Source organism: Ascaphus truei, chromosome 7, assembly GCF_040206685.1.
Source record: "Ascaphus truei isolate aAscTru1 chromosome 7, aAscTru1.hap1, whole genome shotgun sequence".
NCBI lineage: Eukaryota > Metazoa > Chordata > Amphibia > Anura > Ascaphidae > Ascaphus > Ascaphus truei.
In genome coordinates, this window is record NC_134489.1 from 35,468,744 (window position 1) to 35,495,078 (window position 26,335).

Below are 26,335 nucleotides of genomic sequence, written 5' to 3' on the forward strand. Positions count from 1 at the left end.
AGTGTCTCTTGTCATTAATTTAATACTGATGAGGCCGAGTGAGGTGTAGCTAATTAGAGCATAATGAATGAATATCGCATCATATGCCGGGATTTACCAGCCCGTGATCCCACGGTGACTTCTAATGCAGAGATCCCAGTTCCTACCGGAGGTGAATGAGTCTCCCCCGTTATTCTATATACTATATATTCATTATTCTATGTACATCGTTATTGGACAGTGAGTTATGCAGAGATTACTATTCCTGCCCCTGTTGAGCCTCGAGAAACTGAGCGCATTTAAAGAGTGTGGGTTTCAGGGACCACCAGCATAGTCACTAAGTGATCATCTGTGTACTAGGGAAGCCCAGCTTGAGAACCCCTGCCCTGGCCTGGGTCATCTCCTCTAACTGGTTCCCAAAGGCCCCTGGGACGGAGTGCTCCTGTGCAGCTCTCCGCTGTGCCCCGTACATGTGTCACTGTGTGTGGCGGACGTCATGGCTTTAACACCGCTGTGTTGTTTGCTGAGCAGTAGGTACTCGGCAGTGTCCTGCGGGTATAGACGCTCCCAAGGCAGGCAGAGTAAACAGACCTTCCAAGTCTGGCCCACCCACCCACTGGGACTACCCCCAAAAGCATTGGCAAGCGTGGAGTTGCAGTGAATATTTCAGAGCAAACTGCCTTCCCATTCTGCTCTCCATCTAACCGCGTGCATGCTCCAGCTACTGTACGTATCGTGTATTGGAGTTGCACCGAAGTGAACGCAAACAGCCTGGCAACGTTTGGGAGACCATCTAAATTGAACAGGAACCATAAACGCACCGTAGCCGCCAAGCGCAATATGGACCATCGTTATTAAACACCTCCTTAACGAAGCATACGAGTAGCTCTGTGGCTTGATACTTTGCACCTCATACATGCCCCTTGCAGGCACACTTTCCATGACACCTGCCTACTGTCTCTGTACGTTCCGGCTGCTTTACCAATTAGATTGTAAGCTCTTCGGAGCAGGAACTGCTTTTCCTAAATGTCACTTTTATGTCTGAAAGCGCTTCTTCCCACTATGTGTTATTTGTTATTTATGCGATTATCACGTGTATTGCGGCTGAGAAGCGCTGTGTACATGAATGGCGCTATATAAATAAAGACATACATACGTACAAACGGTGCTAAGCCATCAAACACATGAAATACGCCATATAAGGTCATAGCGTTGTTAAGCCTTAAGTCACCTAATGGCCCATTCATTTACGGCTTAGTGTAAATATGGCTCAAAGTGTCTCGCAGCTCAGTAAATATGGCTTTGTGAACATGTTGTACTGTACGGATTCCCCTTCGCTCCCGCTTAGATCAGACATGGCGTTACTCGTGGCTTTTATCTACACTCTGTTCCTTCTTTCATTTCTCTGGGCCCTTTGTACCTCTCCCTCCCCTTCGATGGGAGTTGCAGCTTCAAGAAGCTTCTGCCAATTCTGTTGACGTCATGAAGATGTCTCATGGTAGCTTCCTGCACCGGGGCAGGGAAGGTCCGGTATCACATTGCCATTTGACGTGAGCTTGGGAGCCGGACATGACCCCCGCACCTCTCCATGGGGTGCAGAAGAGAGCGCTTGTTGTTGCTCGCAAATGGTTGTCTGACCGGGCACAGTCTGGAGAGAGGGTTCCTCTACAATGCGTGGCAGCAGAAGCATTACATGGGATGAGGCCTGAGCCAGACACCAGGCATTAGAGCAGGGGGTGGGCAGCTCCAGTACTTAAGGGCCACCAACAGGTCAGGTTTTCAGGATATCCCTGCTTCAGCACAGGTGGCTCAGTCAAAGATTGAGCCACCTGTGCTGAAGCAGGGGTATCCTAAAAACCTGGCCCTTGAGGACTTGAGATGCCCACCCCTGTAAGCTCTTTGGGACAGGTGCTTTTAATATCTTTGACTTGTCTATCTTTTGCATTCAAAACTTTTTTTTTTTTAATTATTCTTCAGAAACATTTGCTTAGTTCGGTAAAATCCTGCTCTCTGAAAGGAAGAAGGATCAATTTATTGTAACACAACAGTACATGGTACAATAAATACGCTGTCCGTGTAATATAGGGATACCCCGCTATAAAAATCTCCCCTGCGGTTAGACCAGTGATTCCCAACCTTTTGTGTTTGGAGGAACCCTTGAAGTGTTTCGAAAAATCTCAGGGGAACCCCTGTCTGGCTGACACATATTAGAGGGGGCTCGTGAAATTAACCTTTTTCCCACCCTCTAACCATGTATTTCTATCCCCTCCATATCACTCTCTCTCCCCCCCATCCCGCCTCGAATGTATTTCTCAAACCTGCGTCTCATTCTGACTCTCTCTTTTCCTCACCCCCTCCCTCTCCTCTCACTCGCCCCTACCTTCCGTCAATTACCCCACTCTCACTCAATCCCCCCCACAATATACATACCAAAAAAACCCACCCCCTAAATACATATAACCCCAGCCCGCAATGCATAATAAAAATACCCCGCCCCTGCCAATACATAATAAAAAAGCCCCTGCCACAATGCATTTTAAAAAGACCCCCGCCAATACATTTTAAAAAGACCCCCGCCAATACATTTTAAAAAGGCCCCCGCCAATACATTTTAAAAAGGCCCCCGCCAATACATTTTAAAAAGGTCCCTGCCAATACATTTTAAAAAGACCTCCGCCAATACATTTTAAAAAGACCCCCGCCACCCCAATACATATTTAAAAAATCGGGCCACACAGGTAAAATCATCATCCTCATATCTCTCCCAGCACCCGTCATCATCATCCTCATATCTCCCCCAGCACTCCTTATCGTCCTCATACTGTATCTCCCCCAGCACCCATCATCATCAGCCTCATATCTCCCCCAGCACCCTTCATCATCATCCTCATATACCTACCCCCCTGCATCTCGCATCTAACCCTCCCTGTATCTCACATCTCCCTGCTCCCCTCCGCGGAACCCTCGTTGGGAATTACTGAGTTAGACCAACATAAAGTGTGCCTATTTTATATTCCCGCAGAGGGACTTGCTCTTGTTCATTCATGTAAGATGGGCTGTTTATTCGTTCCCCACCTTCACATCTGGTGCAAACACACAGCGCGATTTAAAATAAAAAAAAATATATATATTTAAATCTGGTGACAATATCTATAGCGCTGTACAAAGAACTTAACAGGCATAATGCGCTCCTCGCCAGAAGAGCTTACAATCTAATTGAGGCAAAGGGAGATAGTGATTGTCCGAGGATACTGGGATTCAAACGAAAGAGATGGGGAACTTGAGGGCAGAGAACTGATTCTCTGGAACAAGGCGAGAGAGACCACCCCCGCTCCTCCCTTCCTCACTCTCTCTCTCCCCCCTCTCTCTCTCCTCTCCCCCCTCGCTCTCTCTGCTCTCTCTCCCTCTCCTGCTATGTAATTATGGTCTCGGTGAGTCCGTAGCATTGTGGTCTTGGAAACTTCTGCACATTATTTTCGTTGGGTTTCCTCGGATTTTAAGGATTATTGAAATGTGGAAAAACAAGCCTTCCTTAATGCAGTAGCAGTCCCCTTTCAGAATAATTGTATCAGAGAAAATCAGCGCACTGTCAAACAATTGGACAGTCTCTCGGTGATTTGAAAGGGGCATTTCAACGTGGCTGGTCCAAACGTGTATTTAAATAACTTGCTGTCATCGACGTTATTAGAAACATTCGATCACCCTTAAATTAAGTTTTAATTAGCTGTATCTTGTACAAATGAAAACTAAAAAATTAATACAGTATATTGAGCTTTTCGTCAGGTACAATAGATCCAATTTACTTTGGAAACAAATGGCAGAACAAAGCTAACAATTAAACCTGGCGCTTTAATTAGAGATGAGCAAGTTAGTGCAAATCCACTCCGTAGATCTGTGATGGAAATTTTTGGGGATGGGTTCTTCTCAATCCGCTACCATTTTTAAATCTGCACACGTTTCACGAGAGAGTGAAGACTTTAGAGTCCCAATGACTATATGTTCTCTTGAACCTCCCTCCAAGTATGACACCACACACACCCGACACATGACACATGACACCATATACATTTACACACACACACACGTACATTTACACACACACACGTACATTTACACGTACACATATACACACGTACACATACGCGTGTGTGTGTATGTACACACACACACACACACATATATAAGGGGTATGTGCCGAACACGCGCCTTCACAATCAAATTTCACTGTATTTTATCAATTCAATTTCATGTTTATGATATTTATGGCATGAAACACTTTTGAGTGTGTCAAAACACACAGAAGTTTCACTTATAACGCGTGTGCTTTGCTCACACCTCCTTTTTAAAAAAAAATAATATTTTTTTGTTCACTCCTGCTAATAGGATTAGCTAACTGATATACTGTTGGCGTTAAATTTAAAGATAAAATTGAGTAAGATGTGAGCAGCCAATGTAAGTGGGGGGGGGGGGGGTGGGAAGGCGCAAATTGAGGGGGACAGCTGGCAGGAGGGCTCAGGGAAAAAAGATTGTGCTCCCCTGGAGAAGGTGACAAGCCATTATGCCAGTCTTGGTGTTAGATGTGTGACCACTGGTATCTCCACCTCATGGTTGGCGTATTGGCTTATTTGAGGTCTACCCAGCGTTACGGTTCCACGTCCTTCTGTTCTCCTGGTGAAACTTAAAGGTATTAACTATTTTGAGTGTACAAGCTCTACTTTGAACCTTTTGCTAAAAATGTTAAAACATATGATGCGATTGGAGCCTCTCAGGTGTGAGCTGTAGAGCTCAAAAGTATGCTACGGAAGCTCACACTGCTAGAACTGCCGCCCGGAGTAGTGGAGCTTGGGGGTTCTGATCCTGTTGTGCTTGACACTAGTACCCCCTTTCTCACAAGGTGCCTTATGCTGTTCAGTATAGGTCTTATGGAAATCTTTTAGGAGGTGTGCAGTTGGAGTCCTTTAAATCTCTCCCCTCTCTCTATCATACACTCCCCCTCTCTTTCTCCTCCTTCTCTCGTCCCCCTTTCTCGCCCCCTTTCTCTCTTTCTCGCCCCCTTTCTCTCTTTCTCGCCCCCTCTCTCTCTTTCTCGCCCCCCTCTCTTTCTCGCCCCCCTCTCTTTCTCGGGCCCCTCTCTTTCTCACCCCCCTCTCTTTCTCGGGCCCCTCTCTTTCTCACCCCCCTCTCTTTCTCACCCCCCTCTCTTTCTCACCCCCCTCTCTTTCTCACCCCCCTCTCTTTCTCACCCCCCTCTCTTTCTCACCCCCCTCTCTTTCTCACCCCCCTCTCTTTCTCACCCCCCTCTCTCCAGCAAAACACATATTAATGTTAATTTGATTGCGGATTTTACAACATCCGCTAACGGATATTCGATCGAATTAGAATTTTGGTGAAACTTTTGCCCATCTTGAGCATTAATGACTAGGCGTCTTCGCACCAAAAATATGAGATGAAGGTTGTAAAAACTATGCCAAACTTTTGTTTACCACGGATATTTTATGTTTCAAATTTTTGCAAAAAGTATTTTATTACTATTAAACATAACTGTCCTCTAGTATGACGAAAGTGAACTAAGAAGTGTTTTTCAACAGGGGTTCCCTGAACATTCCTAAAGGGTTCCTTGCAATTTTCAGGTCATTTGAATATTGTACCAAATAGAGAAAAATGTACAATGCAGCTGATCTCAGACACGCTATTAGAGAGGGTTGGGGTTCCTTACAATGCATCTGATCTCAGACGCGCTATTAGAGAGGGTTGGGGTTCCTTACACTACATCTGATCTCAGACGTGCTATTAGAGAGGGTTGGGGTTACTTACAATGCATCTGATCTCAGAAGCGCTATTAGAGTGGGTTGGGGTTCCTTACAATGTATCTGATCTCAGACGCGCTAATAGAGAGGGTTGGTGTTCCTTACGATGCATCTGATCCTAGAAACGCTATTAGAGAGGGTTGGGGTTCCCCAGACACCTGTTATTGTGCTTTGTTCACACTGGTTTCTATTCACTGTGTGTCTGGGCAAAGCTCAGCACTTAACAAATGGCCACTGGGAAACCCTATGTTTGGGAATCTAGGCCTCATTCCCGGACTCGTGAGTCACAAGGAGCGTTTGACTGTTGCCTAGGTACGGTGTTGACACAAGGGTCTGGCATTGTGGTTAAAGTGACATTGTCCTGTGAGACCTTGCATAGCATGCATGTGTGCTGTGCAAACACGCATACACTTAACCCCCTTTCCTGCCTGAGGGGCCCGCAACTCCAAGGGAGTTATCTGGTTAACAGAATCTTAATAGTCTTAATTATAATGAACCTTTTAATCACAGGACCGCAAATAGAGAACTGTCCTGTGAAGGCTGTAATGAGGAAAGGTAGCAGGGGTGATGGATAGGCCTTATGATAAGGATTTCATGCTGCTCCCATTGTTTAAGACAGGGGTGCACAAAGTAGGGGTGCGCGGCGGTTGCCGAGGCCCCGTGCTCTTCACCGAGGCATTTAAATGAAATGCCGGGGGACCGCGCTAGGCCTCTGCAACCTCAACTTCCCGGGATTCTGCCGGCTTCTGGTCACGTCACCATGACAAATGCAGCATCAAATGACGCTGTGGGGTGACGATGTCACGCGACCCACAGGGTCACAGGAGAGGGGGGGGGGCACGAGCGCTGGGGCTGGCACACGTGGGCTCAGCTCAAGAACTTTGCGCACACCTGGTGCAAGCAATTGTGGACGCGGTTATAGGAAGAGAGGTGAGGAGTTGCACTTAACGGCAACACTAACCCATAATAAAATGGGATGGATGCATCTGCACAGGGCGCTGTTTGCCTGGCACCAATTGCACAGTACTGTACATTTGTAGCTCATTGATACAGGGTGAATCGAGTTATTTTGATGCATAAAACGCTAAGTATTAATGGTGTGTGAGAGTATGTGTGTGTGTGGTTAGGACATGTCCCTTTTGCTGACCAGCTTCCCATAGAACCATTCTAAGACCGTTTCCCCTCTGCATTGTACCTTTTGAGCACCGTGCTAGCTGCATCTCCAAAGCTACACTCCGTCATTGATTATTTTTGGAAAGCTAGGGAATTAGGCGTGAATTTGGCGCGGCCCCTGGGCTGGGGAGGGGCTGGGAAGGGTTTGTGCCCGACGTGAGATGGCAACACTTGGCGTTTTTGTTTGGAAGTGTACTCTGTGCGGCAGTCTCCCTTTGGCACTGAAGTTGGGACGTGATTGTGTTGTGCTCCTAGTCTGGATTTGTGTGTGTGTGTGTTCCCACTCCTGCCCACGCTGTACAAATGCTGCGTCTGGCAGAAAAGCGAGCTGAACTAATGACTTTAATAGAGTCAGCAGGGGGAGGCTCTGCGGGCAGCTGCTTGGCAATTACCCGTTTCCATCGGAAAATACTTGTCGGAGCTATTACTAAATTCCCCTCGTCTAACTTCCACTGTCCATAGTGAACCCCGAACACCAGTTTGTGTGTGTGTGTGTACATATACTATACTATACTATACTATTCTATACTATATATATATATATATATATATAGCAACTGTAAATATTCCTGTATATTCACTTGCATGTCTTAGATAGGTCTGCAACCCTGTCTTTCACCATTATCGCCCAGCACACAGCACTTCCACTGCAGCAAGGGATTCTGGGAAATGACATGCAAATGAGCACACAGTGCCACCTTTTATCTCAAGCTCACATTACATGAACAACCCTTAGCCAATGCATGCTGCTTTAGACACAGCTTTTAAGCAAGGGCTTGGGAGATGCAAAGCCAGTAAACCCACTCACAGACATGTTTCAACCTTGATGGGTATCATCAGTATGAGGTTGGTTGCTGGCATTTGCTCAAATGAGATTAAGAGTCGGTAATCACCACACTTATTAAGGTTATGGTGGGTAAACAAAGTGACAAAAACCCTCCACAGTAAAGCATAAAGTAACTGTAAATATTCCTGTATATTCACTTGCATGTCTTAGACAGGTCTGCAACCCTATCTGTCCCCATTATCGCCCAGCATACAGCGCTTCCACTGCAGCAAGGGATTCTGGGACAGGGTTGCAGACCTGTCTAAGACATGCAAGTGAATATACAGGAATATTTACAGTTGCTTTATGCTTTACTGTGGAGGGGTTTTGTCACTTTTTTTACCCACCATAGCGTGTGCAAAGTAAATCTTCGGCTGCCATTAGTCGGACAAACTGAAGTAGTTCGAATGCGTGAATTCAGTATTACGGACACAGGCAAAGCACATTCCTTTTTATTACGAGATACACATAAGTAGCGTGGTTACTTTTAAGGGCGATTGCATCTTTCTACAGAAGCCGTTACCTTTTTACAGTACAATATTATTATTATTTTACTTGTGGGGCTTTTCCCGTTTTGAAAGGAAAAAACCCGTTTAAGTTTCTTAAAACAGCAGAACATCTTTTATTTATTTATTTTTTTTAAATAGGTTTGAACCTGGGGGTTTCCGCAGCGGAACCGCGTTACGTTCAGCTCCGGGGACCCCCCGGCTGCCAGAGATACTTACCTCCGTAAGGGGGTGCCGGTATCTCTGCAGGTTTAAATGTCACACCGGCCCATGGTTAGCCGCAAGGGATGATGTCACGGTTTCTTATTGGCCCGCGTGATGCTTTGGCTTTAAATCCGCCATTTTGATAGCCCCACATAGCCCAGCCGGTTCAGCTCCGGAGACTCCTTGCTTCAAACCTATCACGCTAAAAGAAAAAAGGAGAAAGAGAAAAAATAACGTTTAAGCCGGATTGCTGCTTAAACGGTCAGTGTTTCCCGGGTGACTAAATCTCTTGTGATAAAATGCTTGTGTCTGCAGGTAAATTCTTGTTTAAACCGTCGTCCTTTTGTTAATTGTAATTGGGGTGGTGAACTCAAGAGCTGCCAACAGGTCAGGTTTTCAAGATATCCCTGCTTCAGCATGGGTGGCTCAGTCGAAGACTGATTGAGCCACCTGTGCTGAAGCAGGGATATATTGAAAACCTGACCTGTTGGTAGCTCAACTGGAATTGGCCCACCCTCTGCTCTAAATAAACGCGCATTCATTCGTCACAGGGAACCAGTCAAAGTGGCACTATCTGAGAGAGACGATTGTACAGTAATAAGATCTCTTCTTCTGCAAGTGTCTGCCAGGCAGCTACTCCCGGTGCTGACAGGGTTAAAGGGGAATTGTGTGCTGAACATTAACCTGCTGCCCTGTATAGTAGTAATGAGTATATGTCTACCACTCCAGTTTCCCGCAGATTGTTTTTTGGACCATGCAATGTAACCATCCGACATGCAGAGACCGTCCCTGATATCCTGCACATAGAGGTGGTTCCTGCGCTCATGTATTTAGTAGGGTTTCTGGATTAGGGTCTGGGAGGGATTAAGAGGGTGTTTGACAGCAGAAACCCAATAAACATTAATATCCCCATAATCCACCTCTAAGTAAAGGAAGCATTTGGAAGTGTGCAGACTTCTTCAGAAGTGTGTGTGTGTGTATAGATCTAGATACACACATGCACACTAATTTGCATGTCATTACCCAGAATCCCTAGCTGGAGTGGAAGCACTAGATGCTGAGAGATAATGGGGAAGGGCAAGGATGGAAACCTGTCTGAGATATGTGAATGTGTGATATTTTTATTTACTGTGTGTGTGTGTGTATGTGTGCGCGCACATACATATATACACAGTGTGTGTGTGTGTGTGTGTGTGTGTGTGTGTGTGTGTGTGTGTGTGTGTGTGTGTGTGTGTGTATGTATGTACACACATACATATATACCTGTACTTAAATGTGCTTGTGTAAGTGACACACTAACATGGAATTATTAGCACAGTACACAACATTGCATATAATACACTGCATGCTTCCCATGTTAGGGGCTCTCATACCTGGCAGAGGAGCGATTACAAAGGAGCGATCATCGGGGCTGTTACAAATACACGTTTAGAAATGGCCGCTATTGAGTTTTTCGATAATCTGTTCCAAATGTGAATCTTCTTCCTTTCTGACGACTGAACAGTGACATATATCACCAGGGTGATCGTTCTTAAGTAGATCATCACTATATATATACCTGTATATATATATATACACTATATATAGATATATATAGACTGTGTATACCTCATGTCTTCCTGTATATAGGTCTCACTTTGCTCTCTCTACAACCCAGGAGTTAGAATATGGGCTTTGTGCAAGGCTGGGTGTATACTGGACTGTACCAGAACAATGTGCCTGGCCATGTCTGTGTGCGTCTGATCATTCTCAGTGTCCCTTGTCATGTCTGTTTCGTTTTTTTCTTGTTGCCTTCTCGGAATTTGCTGTCTGTCACCGTCACATCACGCTGTCCTCCCTCTGTCATTTGCCCGGTAACAGAGCAGCCTCTAAACGCCACCCTCATTTGCCCAGGTATGTATATTGGTGGGTACACGTAGCTTAGAAGAGTTTATTTATGTAGGTATTAGGATACAGGGAACTGGAGGACAGTAAGGGGAACAGAAAACAGAGAAATATTGAGGAAAGGAATTGCTGCACCAAAAAGCTTACAACGTACGCTGTGTGTGAGTAAATACAGTGAGATCTGTACATAGTATGTTAGACTTATAGTGTACAGCCGCCAAGAGTTAAGTGTGGTTGGAGTAGACAGTATGGTCACAGAAAACCCCAAACTTGGCTGACTCGCCAATGTTCTTCTAATTCTGATTTCACCTCCGTGGTGGCTGCACACACAGGTGGTATAATGCTTCCTTCGTTTGCTTATTGTGGTTGAACATCCGGATGCTTTTTGACATCTGATTTGCTCTCCCGGTGCCTGGGACATCCATTACCGGAGACTCTCACAGCCGCCACCGGTCTAAGTTCTTCCATCATTAAAGCCGTCTCACATTTCTATCTGCTCTGTAACTGTTACATTCGCCTATAACCTGTACAGTACAGTATTATCTTTATCTGTCCATGAAATATCTGTAAATATAAGGTATCGCCCTGTTCATGTAATGTAACCATGTATCTGTCATCATAACGCTGTGCCCAGGACATACGTGGAAACGAGAGGTAACTCTCACTGTATTACTTCCTGGTAATCACATTTTATAAATAAAATAAATATAAAGAATTTCATAGAGAACAGTGATTTATTTAAATCGGTGATTTTAAACCTTTTCATTTAAACAAACTCTTATTACTTGATTTTGCAATGGGACATAAAGACAAACCTGACACACTGACTTTCCAATATACAGCCATTTCCACAAAAACACCCACAATCCCCCTTCACAGATGCAGACCCCTATAAACTCCACACCATTGATAGTTTAGTATTGATAGTTAGTGGTGTGATTAATTTTTTTTAACAACCGGTTCTTACCTGGGGGGGCGGCGTCTAACAGCATCTCCTGGCATCTATTTCCCTGCCACGCCTCTCAAAATGGCCACGTGGCGTCACATGATGCCGCGTTGCCAAGACAACGGAAGCCGCGTAACGTCATCACGTAGCGTCTCGTTGCCATGGCAACGGACGTCACTTGATGCGGCTGCGTCACGCGGCTTTCCCGTTGGCATGCAAAGCGGCGCCATTTGACGCCGCGCGGCCATATTAAGAGGCATTGCAGGGAAATAGATGCCGGAAGATGCTGTCAGACGCCGCCCGCCAATTACGCATCGGTTCGGCGAACTTGTGAAATTTTAGTAACAGGTTTGCGCGAACCGGCAGAATCCCACCACTGATCCTATCAGGAGCAGAAGTATATCTCCCAGCATCCCTTGCTGCAGAGCAAGGGGATCAGTACGGTGATATTACCAGGAACCGGCACATGGTTGGGGATAATTCTGGTCTTCAGAGACATATAGGTTGATGCCACTGATCCCAACTTCTGTTTACCATCTCCTAGAGCAGAGGTGGCCAACTCCAGTCCTCAAAGGCCACCAACAGGCCAGGTATTGTGGATATCCCTGCTTCAGCACAGGTGGCTCCGTCATTCTGAGTGTGCCACTGATTAAGCCACCTGTGCTGAAGCAGGGATATCCCCAATACATGGCCTGTTGGTGGCCCTTGAGGACTGGAGTTGACCACCCCGTGTCCTAGAGTTATTGGTAGGTGGGTTTGCTTGGGAGGCTTCAGCTGATACACGCGTGCAGTTAGCCTGGCAGGTCAGCATAACGATCAGGGTTAACCCCAGCACTCCTGTTGGTAGGAACACACGCCTGTTACTATCATTTTGTGGTGGGAAAGTCTCTTAGGTTCGATCATTTGTTGTATGTAAACTAACTCGATTGTCTGTCTTTCTCTTGTGCATTATACCCTGCTGCCATCCTCCTACAGCCCTATTGCAGCCTGGTAAGCTGTGCTCTTCCACCTGTGTTGCATGTATCTCCCAGTACATACACACTGCTTTGGCTCTCTGTATGTGCAGTTAAAGCTATACCTGGATATTTGGGTCTTATACCATTGGAACACCTACAGCACAGTATACACTTGATCTTTTAACCCAGGGGTGGCCAACTCCAGTCCTCAAGGGCCATCAATGGTCAGGTTTTCTGCATATCCCTGCTTCAGCACAGGTGATTTCAATCAGTGACTCGGTTATTATGGCTGCACCACCTGTGATGAAGCAGGGATATCCTGAAAACCTGACCTGTTGGTGGCTCTTGAGGACTGGAGTTGGCTACCTCTGGTTTAAACGGTGCATATCTGATTTGCATGTATACATGTCCTTTGCAGCGCGATGGAAACTCTGGCAGGGGAAGTGTTAAAAGCAGGTTACACCCCACTTAGGAATAAAAGGTGACCTGAATGTTTCCAAGGAAAGGAATACCGGTGTGTTTCAATATATAACGAAACCTCTATCAAGGAAGAAATCCGGGTAAATCCATTGCAAGTAATGGATTTGATGGTTTCTATGTGCTGCCTTGTTCGGTGTTCTGCATCTCTCTGCTGCCACCTCTCTCTGCCTGTGACGGGGGCCCTTGGGTGACCGCAGGAAAGGGGTGTGGTTTAATAATAACAATAATAATAATAATAATAATAAAATTCAGCATAGAAACGTCCTGTCTACCAGTCATCCAGGAAAGAGGAAGTTCTGTTAAATGACATTGGTATCTGATGGCCGAAGCTTACTGTACCGTAAACGATCTGCCAAGGTTGCAACTACAGTTATTCAAGTGGCTCAATCAGCCCCTGCTTCAGCACAGGTGGCTCAATGCCTCTGATTGAGCCACCTGTGCTGAAGCTGGATCTCCTGAAAACCTGACCTGCTGGGGAGGGAGGAGGCGGAGGGGGTGGCTTGAGGACTGGAGTTGAGCACCCCGGATCTAGAAGGAGCAGGGTGAAGACACAATGAGTAGTGTGTGTGTGTTTCTGAAGAAGGTCTTTAAAAAATAAAACCAATTCTAAAGGAATACTCCCTGCGTGTGGGGTGTCGCCTGCCCTGAAGGTTAGACGTAGGCCTGTGTTTCTGTAACGTTCTCTCGGAGTTCCTGCTGCACATTCTTACCCAGGGACTTGTTAAAGAATTTAAAGAATGCAAAAAGCTGTCTGCTTAAAAGCACTGGATGCCGGCTTTCTACTTTTTGTTCCATGTTTCGTTTTTCATCTCCCCTTCTCCTTTAATCTTCTGCGCTAATGCTCATTTTGTTTTCCACTTTCCGTCAACTGTTTTACACACACACGTTCACGCGCACGTTTAGGGTTGGCGCACGTTTAGGGTTGGCGTCCTTCATATGCTGGACATGGGGTGGCCAACTCCAGTCCTCAAGGGCCACCAACAGGTCCGTTTTTTTAGGATAGCCCTGCTTCAGCACAGGTGTGTGTAATTGAGCCACCTGCGCTGAAGCAGGGATATTCTAAAAACCTGGCCTGTTGGTGGCCATTGAGGACTGAGTTGCTCACCCCGGGTCTAGCATATTAAAAGGGATCACGCTGATTATCCTTTTAGATTAAAACATGAGATGACCCCAAAGATTTAAATGAAACCACCAGTTTTCTCCATTGACTTTCACAGGATGCATATGTTAGATTCCTTCTTTATCCAATGATCCCTCACCTCTCTTCTCTCCCTCCTCTCTCTCCCCTCTCTCTCCCCTCTCTCTCCCCTCTCTCTCCCCTCTCTCTCCCCTCTCCTCTCTCTCAAGATCATTGAGCAGTAATTCCACTCTTGGTGGGATCAGTGGCTTGGGAACGTGGGATCAGTGGGTTGGGAACGTGGGATCAGTGGGTTGGGAATGTGGGATCAGTGGGTTGGGAACGTGGGATCAGTTGGTTGGGAACGTGGGATCAGTGGGTTTGGGAACGTGGGATCAGTGGGTTGTGAACGTGGGATCAATGGGTTGTGAACGTGGGATCAGGGGGTTGGGAACGTGGGATCAGGGGGTTGGGAACGTGGGATCAGGGGGTTGGGAACGTGGGATCAGGGGGTTGGGAACGGTGCTTCTGACTCGGTCACGTTTTATTTTTGTCTTGTATTCTCAAAAGCCACACTATGCAGTAGCCTTCACTTTACATGCACCCTGTGTTTGTGGGAGAATTGTATATGTGGGGGTAAGAAAGATGTGGTACCGCATAGTGGGATGTATGGAACTTGCTGAGCTGGACACCAGGAGCGGTACTGAGCCGGGGGAACTGTAGGTTTGTTTCAAGTTTTGTTATCTTTTAATTGACCTTCATATCCGATGAGCCCAGAGGGTTCTATAGAATCAGCTGCTCACACGCGCGATTACATCATAGGCTTCAGGGGTATCACCCTTTCGTACATACCAGGTGACTATAGACGTCAATTAGATCATCCTTATAGTATTCGGAAACCAGACTTTAAATCGGCAGTTCCTCGTACTGTTTTATTCTTTCCTGGTTTCAGGGATGGTTACCTGGTTTAAATATCCCGTTGGGCCAATCAAATGGCTGTCAAATCTCTGGCCAATAGGAAGCTGCAACATCATTGGTTGTGGATTCCTATTGGATGGCCAGTTAAATCCCCTTTAAAAAAAAACCAAAACAAAAAAAAAAACAGGACGTAACACTAAATTCCCTGGGAAGTATCTCGGGGGGGAGGGGGGGAGGGAGGGGGGGAGGGAGGGAGAGGAGAGGAGAAGTGTCATTCAGCTCTGGAGGACCCCCCAGGTCCCACCCTGTAAATAAAATTAGAGGTTAGGGTGGGCTGTTCCTTTACCACATTTAATGTCATCATCCTTTTTAGTATTTAGAATCACCATCCGACACATCAGGTGACACCAACCATATACTTCAGTGGGATCACCCTGTAACACCGGGGTGACCAACTCCTGTACTTAAGAACTCTCCCAACAGGTCGGATTTTCTGGATATCCCTGCTTCAGCACAGTTGGCGAGCCACTGATTGAGCCGCCTGTGCTGAAGCAGGGATAACCTTAAAACCTGACCTGTTGGAGGGGTCTTGAGGACTGGAGTTGAGCACCCCTGCACTAATATAAACCCCCCCCCCCCCTCCATAGATTTCAATAGGGCACCCTCTTAAAAATCTGAGTTATCCTGTTCAAGATGTAGCAGGAGAGAGGCCAGCCACACGAGATCCTGCCGGTCTCTCCAGCTCTGAATGGGTTAGAGAAGCTAGCAGTGAATGGGTTAGAGAAGCTAGCAGTGAATGGGTTAGAGAAGCTAGCAGTGAATGGGTTAGAGAAGCTAGCAGTGAATGGGTTAGAGAAGCTAGCAGTGAATGGGTTAGAGAAGCTAGCAGTGAATGGGTTAGAGAAGCTAGCAGTGAATGGGTTAGAGAAGCTAGCAGTGAATGGGTTAGAGAAGTTAGCAGTGAATGGGTTAGAGAAGCTAGCAGTGAATGGGTTAGAGAAGCTAGCAGTGAATGGGTTAGAGAAGCAAGCAGTGAATGGGTTAGAGAAGCTAGCAGTGAATGGGTTAGAGAAGCTAGCAGTGAATGGGTTAGAGAAGCTAGCAGTGAATGGGTTAGAGAAGCTAGCAGTGAATGGGTTAGAGAAGCTAGCAGTGAATGGGTTAGAGAAGCTAGCAGTGAATGGGTTAGAGAAGCTAGCAGTGAATGGGTTAGAGAAGCTAGCAGTGAATGGGTTAGAGAAGTTAGCAGTGAATGGGTTAGAGAAGCTAGCAGTGAATGGGTTAGAGAAGCTAGCAGTGAATGGGTTAGAGAAGCTAGCAGTGAATGGGTTAGAGAAGCTAGCAGTGAATGGGTTAGAGAAGCTAGCAGTGAATGGGTTAGAGAAGCTAGCAGTGAATGGGTTAGAGACTCTGGCAGTGTCAGGGGGCATTCTAATTTGGGCTATCTTACATTTTCATTCCGCAGTTCCCACAATCTCTTTTCTGATTCCCCTCCTTGACTCCGATGCTTCACCCAAAATATACCCTCCCCTCCCCCCCAACTACCCTACACCCCATGGTGACTTTAGCAAACTTGAACAGCCTCTAGACTAATAAAGGCGGCTTGCCAACCGTATCCGTCTATTCTCTTCACCCGCTCACATCTATTAACACTGCTGCCAAGCGGGCGTACAAAGCAATGCAGGCGGCGAAGGGTTAACCTTTTCCAGCAATGCCCACAAGTTTAAGCGGACATTTAATTTTTTTTTTCCTCCTGTTTTTTTCTTTTGGGATCCGCAGTAAATCTTCTGCTTTTAGGGAAATATTGATGTGAAATAGTATTATTTTGAATAATAAAAAAAATGAAATAATCTTTTGAAGGCCCTCTAAAAACTTGTGCGCCTTCCCTGGCCGGCAGAAATCCCGCCACTGGTGCGAACACTGAATTATAACCGCAGCAGGATTTATCTATTTAATAGGCCGCTTAATGCAAACAGCATGCCGTGTTTTTTATGCTATTTGTCCCTTTGCTGTATGAGTTTTATACACAAGGAAGGGAAAGCGTTCTTTGTATTTGTTTATAAAAAGGAAGCGCAGAATGTTTAAGCCTTTACTCATTTTTATTTTTATGGAGGGTTTAGAATTTCTGCCTCCGTGATTATGTAAAATAGCAAATGCAAATCCCACTCGTGGTACATTCACACGTCTCAGACAGGTCTGCAACTCTGCCTGTCCCATTATGTGATCATACAGGGCTTCCTCTGCAGCTAAGGATTCTGGGAAATGACATGCAAAATGAGCGCACAGTGTCACCTTTTGCTTCTTAGGCCCGGGCCATAGAGGGGGGGAGCCGTGCTGCACTGCTCTGACGCTGAGGCTCGCCTGCAGAAGCTGTGCGATTCCACGCACATACAGGCGAGCCAGCGTCTGCGATCGGAGGTGGGGGGAGACTGAGGGAGGCGGGGCAGTGATGTCGTTGGGCCAATCGCCCGCGACGCACTGACGTCAACGTCACGGCGCCGACGTCACGACGCTGACGCAGCCCCGCTCTCATTGGAGGTTTTCAGCCGACAGCGCGCTGAAAAACAGCTTGGCGCTCGTCTGAAAACGCCAAAGCCTCCGCACGCCTGCGGACGCTCGCGCGAGCCCCCTCTCAAGGCATCTTCATTGAGGATGCAGGGGCTCAGCGCTGAGCGTCCGCACGCCTCAGTACGGCCTGTCCTTCTATGGACTCGGCCTTACCCTATTTTAATATGAAGTAAGCTGCAAGATTGGTTGTTTCTCCGTTTTCTGATCCAGTTACAAATATTAACTCATCGGGTTTGGTGCCGTCTTTAGCATTCTCCCCTTTTCCCACACAAAAGCCGCGTCGCAGACCTCTACCATCTTTCCACGTAACTACTAAAGTGCTATCCCTGCAATTGGTGTCATCCATTCACATTATTCCTGCATTTGTATTTTGATGCGTCTGCAAAATATAAAGTAAAAAAAAAAAAATAGAAAGTTTGTTGTGTGGGTGAGCGCTTTCTTGTATATCTTGCTGAGTGGAAGTGGGGGCATCTTGTTGTGTGGTGGGGCGTGTCCTCCGTGCTAATCGCCCGCTTGCTTTCCAGGTTGAACAGTTTGTCCTCTGTGAGTGATGGAACAGCAGAGCGCCGGTCTCCGGGACACCATCGCCCGCCTTCCGATTATAATGAGTCAACAGGTAACCTTCATTCTAACCTGTATGTGTGTGACCGGGAATACATGCGCCTCATATACACCAGGACAGGACAGGTAACCTTCATTCTAACCTGTGTGTGTGTGTGAGACCGGGAATACATGCTCCTCATATACACCAGGACAGGACAGGTAACCTTCATTCTAACCTGTGTGTGTGTGAGACCGGGAATACATGCTCCTCATATACACCAGGACAGGACAGGTAACCTTCATTCTAACCTGTGTGTGTGTGAGACCGGGAATACATGCTCCTCATATACACCAGGACAGGACAGGTAACCTTCATTCTAACCTGTGTGTGTGTGTGAGACCGGGAATACATGCTCCTCATATACACCAGGACAGGACAGGACAGGTAACCTTCATTCTAACCTGTATGTGTGTGTGAGACCGGGAATACATGCTCCTCATATACACCAGGACAGGACAGGACAGGTAACCTTCATTCTAACCTGTATGTGTGTGTGAGACCGGGAATACATGCTCCTCATATACACCAGGACAGGTAACCTTCATTCTAACCTGTATGTGTGAGACCGGGAATACATGCTCCTCATATATACCAGGACTGGACAGGTAACCTTCATTCTAACCTGTGTGTGTGTGTGAGACCGGGAATACATGCTCCTCATATACACCAGGACAGGACAGGTAACCTTCATTCTAACCTGTGTGTTGTGAGACCGGGAATACATGCTCGTCATATACACCAGGACAGGACAGGTAACCTTCATTCTAACCTGTGTGTGTGTGTGAGACCGGGAATACATGCTCCTCATATACACCAGGACAGGACAGGTAACCTTCATTCTAACCTGTGTGTGTGAGACCGGGAATACATGCTCCTCATATACACCAGGACAGGACAGGTAACCTTCATTCTAACCTGTGTGTGTGTGTGTGTGAGACCGGGAATACATGCTCCTCATATACACCAGGACAGGACAGGTAACCTTCATTCTAACCTGTGTGTGTGAGACCGGGAATACATGCTCCTCATATACATCGGGACAGGACAGGTAACCTTCATTCTAACCTGTATGTGTGAGACCGGGAATACATGCTCCTCATATATACCAGGACAGGAGAGGTAACCTTCATTCTAACCTGTGTGTGTGTGTGTGAGACCGGCAATACATGCTCCTCATATACACCAGGACAGGACAGGTAACCTTCATTCTAACCTGTGTGTGTGAGACTGGGAATACATGCTCCTCATATACACCAGGACAGGACAGGTAACCTTCATTCTAACCTGTGTGTGTGTGACCGGGAATACATGCTCCTTATATACACCAGGACAGGACAGGTAACCTTCATTCTAACCTGTATGTGTGAGACCGGGAATACATGCTCCTCATATACACCAGGACAGGACAGGTAACCTTCATTCTAACGTGTGTGAGAGACCGGGAATACATGCTGATTTACCATCCTCCATCCTGGCAGATGTTAGTGGATACTTCATAGAGCTCTGTATGGGAGAAGCTCTGTAATACAGAGAATAAGAGCTGTAATACAGGGATATCCTATGGTGTATGTGATAAGCGCTGTATTACAGGGATATCCCATGATGTTTGGGATAAAAGCTGTAATACATGGATGTCCTATGGTGGATGGTATAAAAGCTGTAATATGCAAGTTACCACAGCCCCTCAATCCTCTCCAGCCAAGATTTTAGCCCCAAAACAAACGATACAGAAAGATGCAAGACCTTTCTTTTAGAATAAAAGGCAACAAGTTCTGGCGAAGCTGCAAAATAAGGCGTTTATTTTCCCCAAACACCATGTTCCTCGCCCGGTGCCGAGCCCTCGCCCGTATATCCCCATCACATTCACAGATCTACTGCTTCCCACCCATTTACCCTGCAGGCACATCTTCACTATACTGTAAATATTTCGCCCCCTATTTTAATTAACAATGCTAATTTAGCCCGCCTTACTTTCCCCCCGGAATTGGTCTCAGAGGGTGCGAAGGGATAGCACCATTTAGTAAATCTGTGCCATTGTAGTTGTCACCACACACAAGGGACGTCTGGAATGTGCCTGTATTTGGGCTCACTCAGGCGGTAGCAGGTGTTCGGGGGCTGGCAGTGTACATTCTATAAGTACTCGGCATCATTATACACTCATTATAACTGCTGCAGAAAAAATACAGATTTGCTAGTGTAGCTCCTGGGTAAATGTCTCCTCTACTGGTGAGATGGGGGACTGCAGCCTGTCCTGACATTGGGATGTTGTGTCCCGTAGGATTGGTCCAGCGATGCGTCATCGTTCAGAGGGATCAGAATGGATTTGGCTTCACGGTCAGCGGAGACCGAATTGTCCTGGTCCAGTCGGTCCGGCCGGGTGAGAGCACTCTCTCTATTACATGCTTGGAACATATTATGCAGTATGTGCGTGCCGAGCCTCACAGGAAGATGACATTGTTACTGACACATTGTTATTGTACATTCCTCTGTGTGCCGAGACCTTTCTGTAGGAAGTTTATTGTATATTCCACGTGGTGTTATTCTACTGGTTCCCTCTCCATACACTCACTCACTCACACTCACTCACACTCTCTCTCACTCACACTCTCTCACTCACACTCTCACTCACTCACACTCTCACTCACACTCTCTCACTCACACTCTCTCTCACTCACACACTCTCACTCACACTCTCTCTCACACTCTCATTCTCCCTCTCTCTCTCTCTCACACACTCACTCACTCTCTCACTCTCTCTTTCACACTCATTCTCTTTCACTCTCTCTCTCTCAAACTCTCTCTCACACTCGCACAGGTGCGCTCTCTCACGCACCGACGCGATCTCTCACGCACCGACGCGCTCTCTCACGCACAGACTCGCTCTATCACGCACAGACTCGCTCTCCTTGCACAGACGCGCTCTCTCACGCACAGACTCGCTCTCTCACGCACGCACAGACACGCTCTCTCACGCACGCAGACGCGCTCTCTCACGGACGCAGACGCGCTCTCACGCACGCTTACGCGCTCTCACGCACGCAGACGCGCTCTGTCACGCACGCAGACGCGCTCTGTCACGCACGCAGACGCGCTCTGTCACGCACGCAGACGCGCTCTGTCACGCACGCAGACGCGCTCTGTCACGCACGCAGACTCGCTCTGTCACGCACGCAGACGCGCTCTGTCACGCACGCAGACGCGCTCTGTCACGCACGCAGTCGCGCTCTGTCACGCACGCAGACGCGCTCTGTCACGCACGCAGACGCGCTCTCGCACGCACGCAGACGCGCTCTCGCACGCACGCAGACGCGCTCTCGCACGCACGCAGACGCGCTCTCGCACGCACGCAGACGCACGCACGCAGACGCGCTCTCGCACGCACGCAGACGCGCTCTCTCAAACTCCAGTCGCGCTGCGCTCGCACTCCAGTCGCGCTGCGCTCGCACTCCAGTCGCGCTGCGCTCGCACTCCAGTCGCGCTGCGCTCGCACTCCAGTCGCGCTGCGCTCGCACTCCAGTCGCGCTGCGCTCGCACTCCAGTCGCATGCACGCTCGCACTCCAGTCGCACGCACGCTCGCACTCCAGTCGCACTCCAGTCGCACGCACGCTCGCACTCCAGTCGCACGCACGCTCGCACTCCAGTCGCACTCCAGTCGCACGCTCGCACTCCAGTCGTACGCACGCTCGCACTCCAGTCGCGATCCAGTCGCACGCTCGCACTCCAGTCGTACGCACGCTCGCACTCCGCACTCACACTCACTCATGCTTGCACTCCACTTGTACTCACTCACGCTTGCGCTCGCACTCCACTCATTCGCACTCACTCATGCTCGTACTTGCACTCCACACTCGCTCGCACTCATTCTCGCACTCTACTTGTACTCACTCACGCTTGCACTCCACTTGTACTCACTCATGCTTGCGCCCACACTCCACACTCACACTCCACACCCGCACTCGCACTCACACTCCACTCGCACTCACTCGCACTCTCACACACGCACGTTCTCACACACGCACGCTCTCACACACGCACGCTCTCACACCCTCTCACACACACACATGCTCACACACACACGCTCTCACTCACACTCTCACTCACATGCTCTCACACACACACACGCTCTCACACACACACACGCTGTCACAAACGCTCTCACACACACACGCTCTCACACACACGCTCTGACAAACGCACTCTCTCACACACACACACACACACACACACACACACACACGCACACACGCACACATGCACACACGCTCTCACACTCGCGCTCACACATTGACGCTCTCTCGCGCGCTCTCTCGCGCACTCACACACTCGCTCGCACTTGCACACTCGCACTCGCACTCTCACTCGCACTCGCACTCTGTCGCACTCGCACTCTCTCGCGCACTCGCACTCGCACTTGCACACTCTCACTCGCACTCGCACTCTCACTCGCACTCTCTCGCGCACTCTCACACTCACAATCTCTCTCGCGCACTCGCACTCTCTCGCGCACTCGCGCACTCGCGCACTCGCACTCTCTCGCGCACTCGCACTCTCTCGCGCACTCGCACTCTCTCGCGCACTCGCACTCTCTCGCGCACTCGCACTCTCTCGCGCACTCGCACTCTCTCGCGCACTCGCACTCTCTCGCGCACTCGCACTCTCTCGCGCACTCGCACTCTCTCGCGCACTCGCACTCTCTCGCGCACTCGCACTCTCTCGCGCACTCGCACTCTCTCGCGCACTCGCACTCTCTCGCGCACTCGCACTCTCTCGCGCACTCGCACTCTCTCGCGCACTCGCACTCTCTCGCGCACTCGCACTCTCTCGCGCACTCACGCACTCTGTCTTGCGCGCACTCTGTCTTGCGCGCACTCTGTCTTGCGCGCACTCTGTCTTGCGCGCACTCTGTCTTGCGCGCACTCTCTGTCTTGCGCGCACTCTCTGTCTTGCGCGCACTCTCTGTCTTGCGCGCACTCTCTGTCTTGCGCGCACTCTCTGTCTTGCGCGCACTCTCTGTCTTGCGCGCACTCTCTGTCTTGCGCGCACTCTCTGTCTTGCGCGCACTCTCTGTCTTGCGCGCACTCTGTCTTGCGCGCACTCTCTGTCTTGCGCGCACTCTCTGTCTTGCGTGCACTCTCTGTCTTGCGCGCACTCTCTGTCTTGCGCGCACTCTCTGTCTTGCGCGCACTCTCTGTCTTGCGCGCACTCTCTGTCTTGCGCGCACTCTCTGTCGTGCGCGCACTCTCTGTCGTGCGCGCACTCTCTGTCTTGCGCGCACTCTTCTGTCGTGCACTCTCATTCTCTCGTGCGCGCACTCTCTCATACTCTCGTGCGCGCACTCTCTCATACTCTCGTGCGCGCACTCTCTCATACTCTCATGCGCGCACTCTCTCATACTCTCGTGCGCGCACTCTCTCATTCTCTCGTTCTCACACTTTCTCGCGCGCACTCCTATTGTCAGCAACTTCAGATAGACCCCGCCGGGCATAATGTGTGCTTACTAGGAAGAAGTGTGTGCTGTGGGCACCATTCATACTGTATGTATACTTTTTGTGTTAGATATTTCTTCTGTGGAAAGTAACTTAGGTTTCAAACCTGTACATAGACTGTGTGTCTCCAGAAAACTTATTGCAACTTTATTGTTCCTCTTCTTTTCAGACACAGTTTCACTTCTCCCATTATGCCATTATATTGATTTTGTATAGCTATCTACCGGCACAGAAACTTCTAGATCTACCTGCACAGGCGCTTCTAGATCAACCTGCACAGGTTCTTCTAGATCTACCGGCACAGACGCTTCTAGATCTAGCTGCACAGACACTTCTTCTAGATCTGCCTGCGCCGGCGCTTCTAGATCTGTCTGCGCCGGCGCTTCTAGATCTGCCTGCGCCGGCGCTTCTAGATCTGCCTGCGCCGGCACTTCTAGATCCGCCTGCGCCGGCGCTTCTAGATCCGCCTGCGCCGGCGCTTCTAGATCCGCCTGCGCCGGCGCTTCTAGATCCGCCTGCGCCGGCGCTTCTAGATCTGCCAGCGCTTCTAGATCTGCCTGCGCCGGCGCTTCTAGATCTGCCTGCGCCGGCGCTTCTAGATCTGCCTGCGCCGGCGCTTCTAGATCTGGCGGCAGAGGCGCTTCTAGATCTACCTGCACAGTAAAGCATTACAGGCACCAGCATCTCTCTCTGCTTAGTCCTGTGGTATGTCAGCCTGAAGGTGTCCCTTGCTGTGTTTTAGGTGGGGCAGCCATGCGGGCGGGGGTGCAGGAGGGGGACCGCATTGTCAAGGTGAGTTCTTCTAAAATATAAACCCGTTATGTCAGCCGACGCAGTCGCCTCTCTCCCCTACATGTCTGTTACCTTCTGCGCTGTTCTAAGTATGTACGTAGCGCTCAACAAAACAGAATCCAGGGAAATACAATGCGTCCATTAAACAAAAAGCACATGGGAGAATTTAGAAGCAAAGACAGGAAGAATAACGTGGGCCATCGAAAAACCTCCTACAACCGATAGAAACCCCCACCAAGTGTGTAAAGGGAAATAATGAAAAATAGTGCGAATAAAGTATTCTATAAATATATTCAGGGTAAAAATAGAAGGGGACTTGCTTATCAAAAGTCCGTAATATGGACTATCTGTCCATGAAATGTCTGGGAATTGGCTGCATAACCTCTGTTCTTGTAATGTAACCATGTATTTTATAACTCTGTGCCCGGGACATACGTGGAAACGAGCGGTAACTCTCACTGTATTACTTCCTGGTAACACTTTTTTATAAATAAATATGATGACAGTTTCCCAGTAATAAAACAGTGCACCATATCTTAAATCTGCAATGTCAGCAGCTCTCTAAGGCCTTGACCCCGCTGCCTACTGCAGCGCCCGCTGTGGCGGACGCTGCGCGCACGAGAGCCCTCCCCTCAATGGCGCCGGGCCCGCTGCGAGGGGGGGCCGCAGCGCTGGGGCGAGAGTTTCTCCTGCTCTCAATAGAATTGAGAGCAGGACTCGCGTCGAGCGCTAGGCACGCCCCCCGGCGGTTCAGCCAATGAGGGCGAACCTGCCGGGTGACGTCATGGCCGCGCCCCCGTCACTCCTCCGCCACGCCTCCCCGGTCTCTTTTCCTGCAGTGAGCTGCAGACCGGGGAATCGGCTGCACGCACCGCCAATCTCGCGGGCGCGCGTTGCAGCGGAGATACCGGGGCCTTAGCCTAAGGGTCATTGAGAACAAGAAATCAAAGGGCAAGTAAAGCACCATCCTGTACAACGCAGTACTGAAGCGTCAATTAAAGGCACACAATTGCCCTCACTTATCGCAAGCCCGGCTGTAATGCAAAGAAATCTTCACCCTCTGAACGTCCACCTTTGATCTGTAGACTATGACGTTGCCAAGTATCGGCTTAGGGTACAGCCATAAAAGAGAATCCGTGCTGCCCGTTATTCAGTGTCACCCACTAACCCAACGCGTTTCGTAGCTCTAGTAGAACATGACGGTATTCTTGGTAGGTGATCCCTAGCCACACAGATCTTACGATTCGAGAGGGATGGAGGAAGATTTAGAGAGACGTTAGAGGAATTGCAAATTTGACAAGTCAGAACTAAAATTGCTCCATGTTTGCAATGCTTGGAGGATCTCATCTAGAAGATCAGTGTCGCCCCACTAAATCCTCACTGTCCTTTGCCATACCGGCATCAGCCTTGAATAAATCTCTGTGATTTCCCCCTGTAGGTGAACGGCACCCTGGTGGCCAACAGCTCTCATATCGAGGTGGTGAAGCTCATCAAATGTGAGTAAATAATCCGTGTCCACAGTGCAGCTGCTCGCTGCTCTAACTCAGGGGTACTCAACTCCAGTCCTCAAGCCCCCTCGCAACAGATCAGTTTTTCAGGATATCCCTGCTTCAGCACAGGTGGCTCCATCAGTCCCTGTTTCAGCTTCTGATTGAGCCACCTGTGCTTAAGCAGAGATATCCTGAAAAGCTCACTGGGGGGGGGGTGGCCGGGGGGGAAGGGGTTTGAGGACTGGAGTTGAACACCCCTACTCTAACCCACTGACCCATCAATGAACAAGGTGTATTGGGTCAGCTCAGTATGTCCACAGAAGTCATTCGACCCTCGTATTATTCTTTCTGGGGTGCTGACTGCAGCAGTGACCCCGCGCGATCCTTTTTTCCCACTCACCACAGCTGGTGTATTCTGTGCGGCTCTTGTGTATGGAACACACTAACCGCATTAGTGGTAAAAGTATGATGGTTCAAAGGGATGCAGAGCAGCACTGATTCTTAATGTACAACCCCAGGGAAACACTACTTTTTTTTTTTTGTGACTAACGAATGGTTCCACTTTCTATTTAAAGCCGCAATCCCGGCTGCTCAGTTG

The 26,335-nt window shown here is 48.6% G+C and overlaps 1 protein-coding gene across 7 annotated transcripts in view; it reads left to right on the forward strand.

Annotated features, from left to right (window-relative positions):
• The window catches only part of ARHGEF11 (Rho guanine nucleotide exchange factor 11), a 121,068-nt gene that overhangs the window by 39,892 nt on the left and 54,841 nt on the right, over nt 1–26,335 (forward strand). For 4 of the 7 annotated variants that reach the window (XM_075607656.1, XM_075607650.1, XM_075607653.1 and 1 more), the window contains 6 exons: nt 10,356–10,388; nt 12,301–12,315; nt 17,889–17,980; nt 20,247–20,345; nt 24,198–24,247; nt 25,686–25,743. In XM_075607656.1, the coding sequence (XP_075463771.1) occupies nt 10,356–10,388; nt 12,301–12,315; nt 17,889–17,980; nt 20,247–20,345; nt 24,198–24,247; nt 25,686–25,743 (347 nt within the window). The remainder of the gene's footprint in view (nt 1–10,355; nt 10,389–12,300; nt 12,316–17,888; nt 17,981–20,246; nt 20,346–24,197; nt 24,248–25,685; nt 25,744–26,335) is intronic. The other 3 variants (XM_075607652.1, XM_075607654.1, XM_075607655.1) reach the window with 3 other exon arrangements.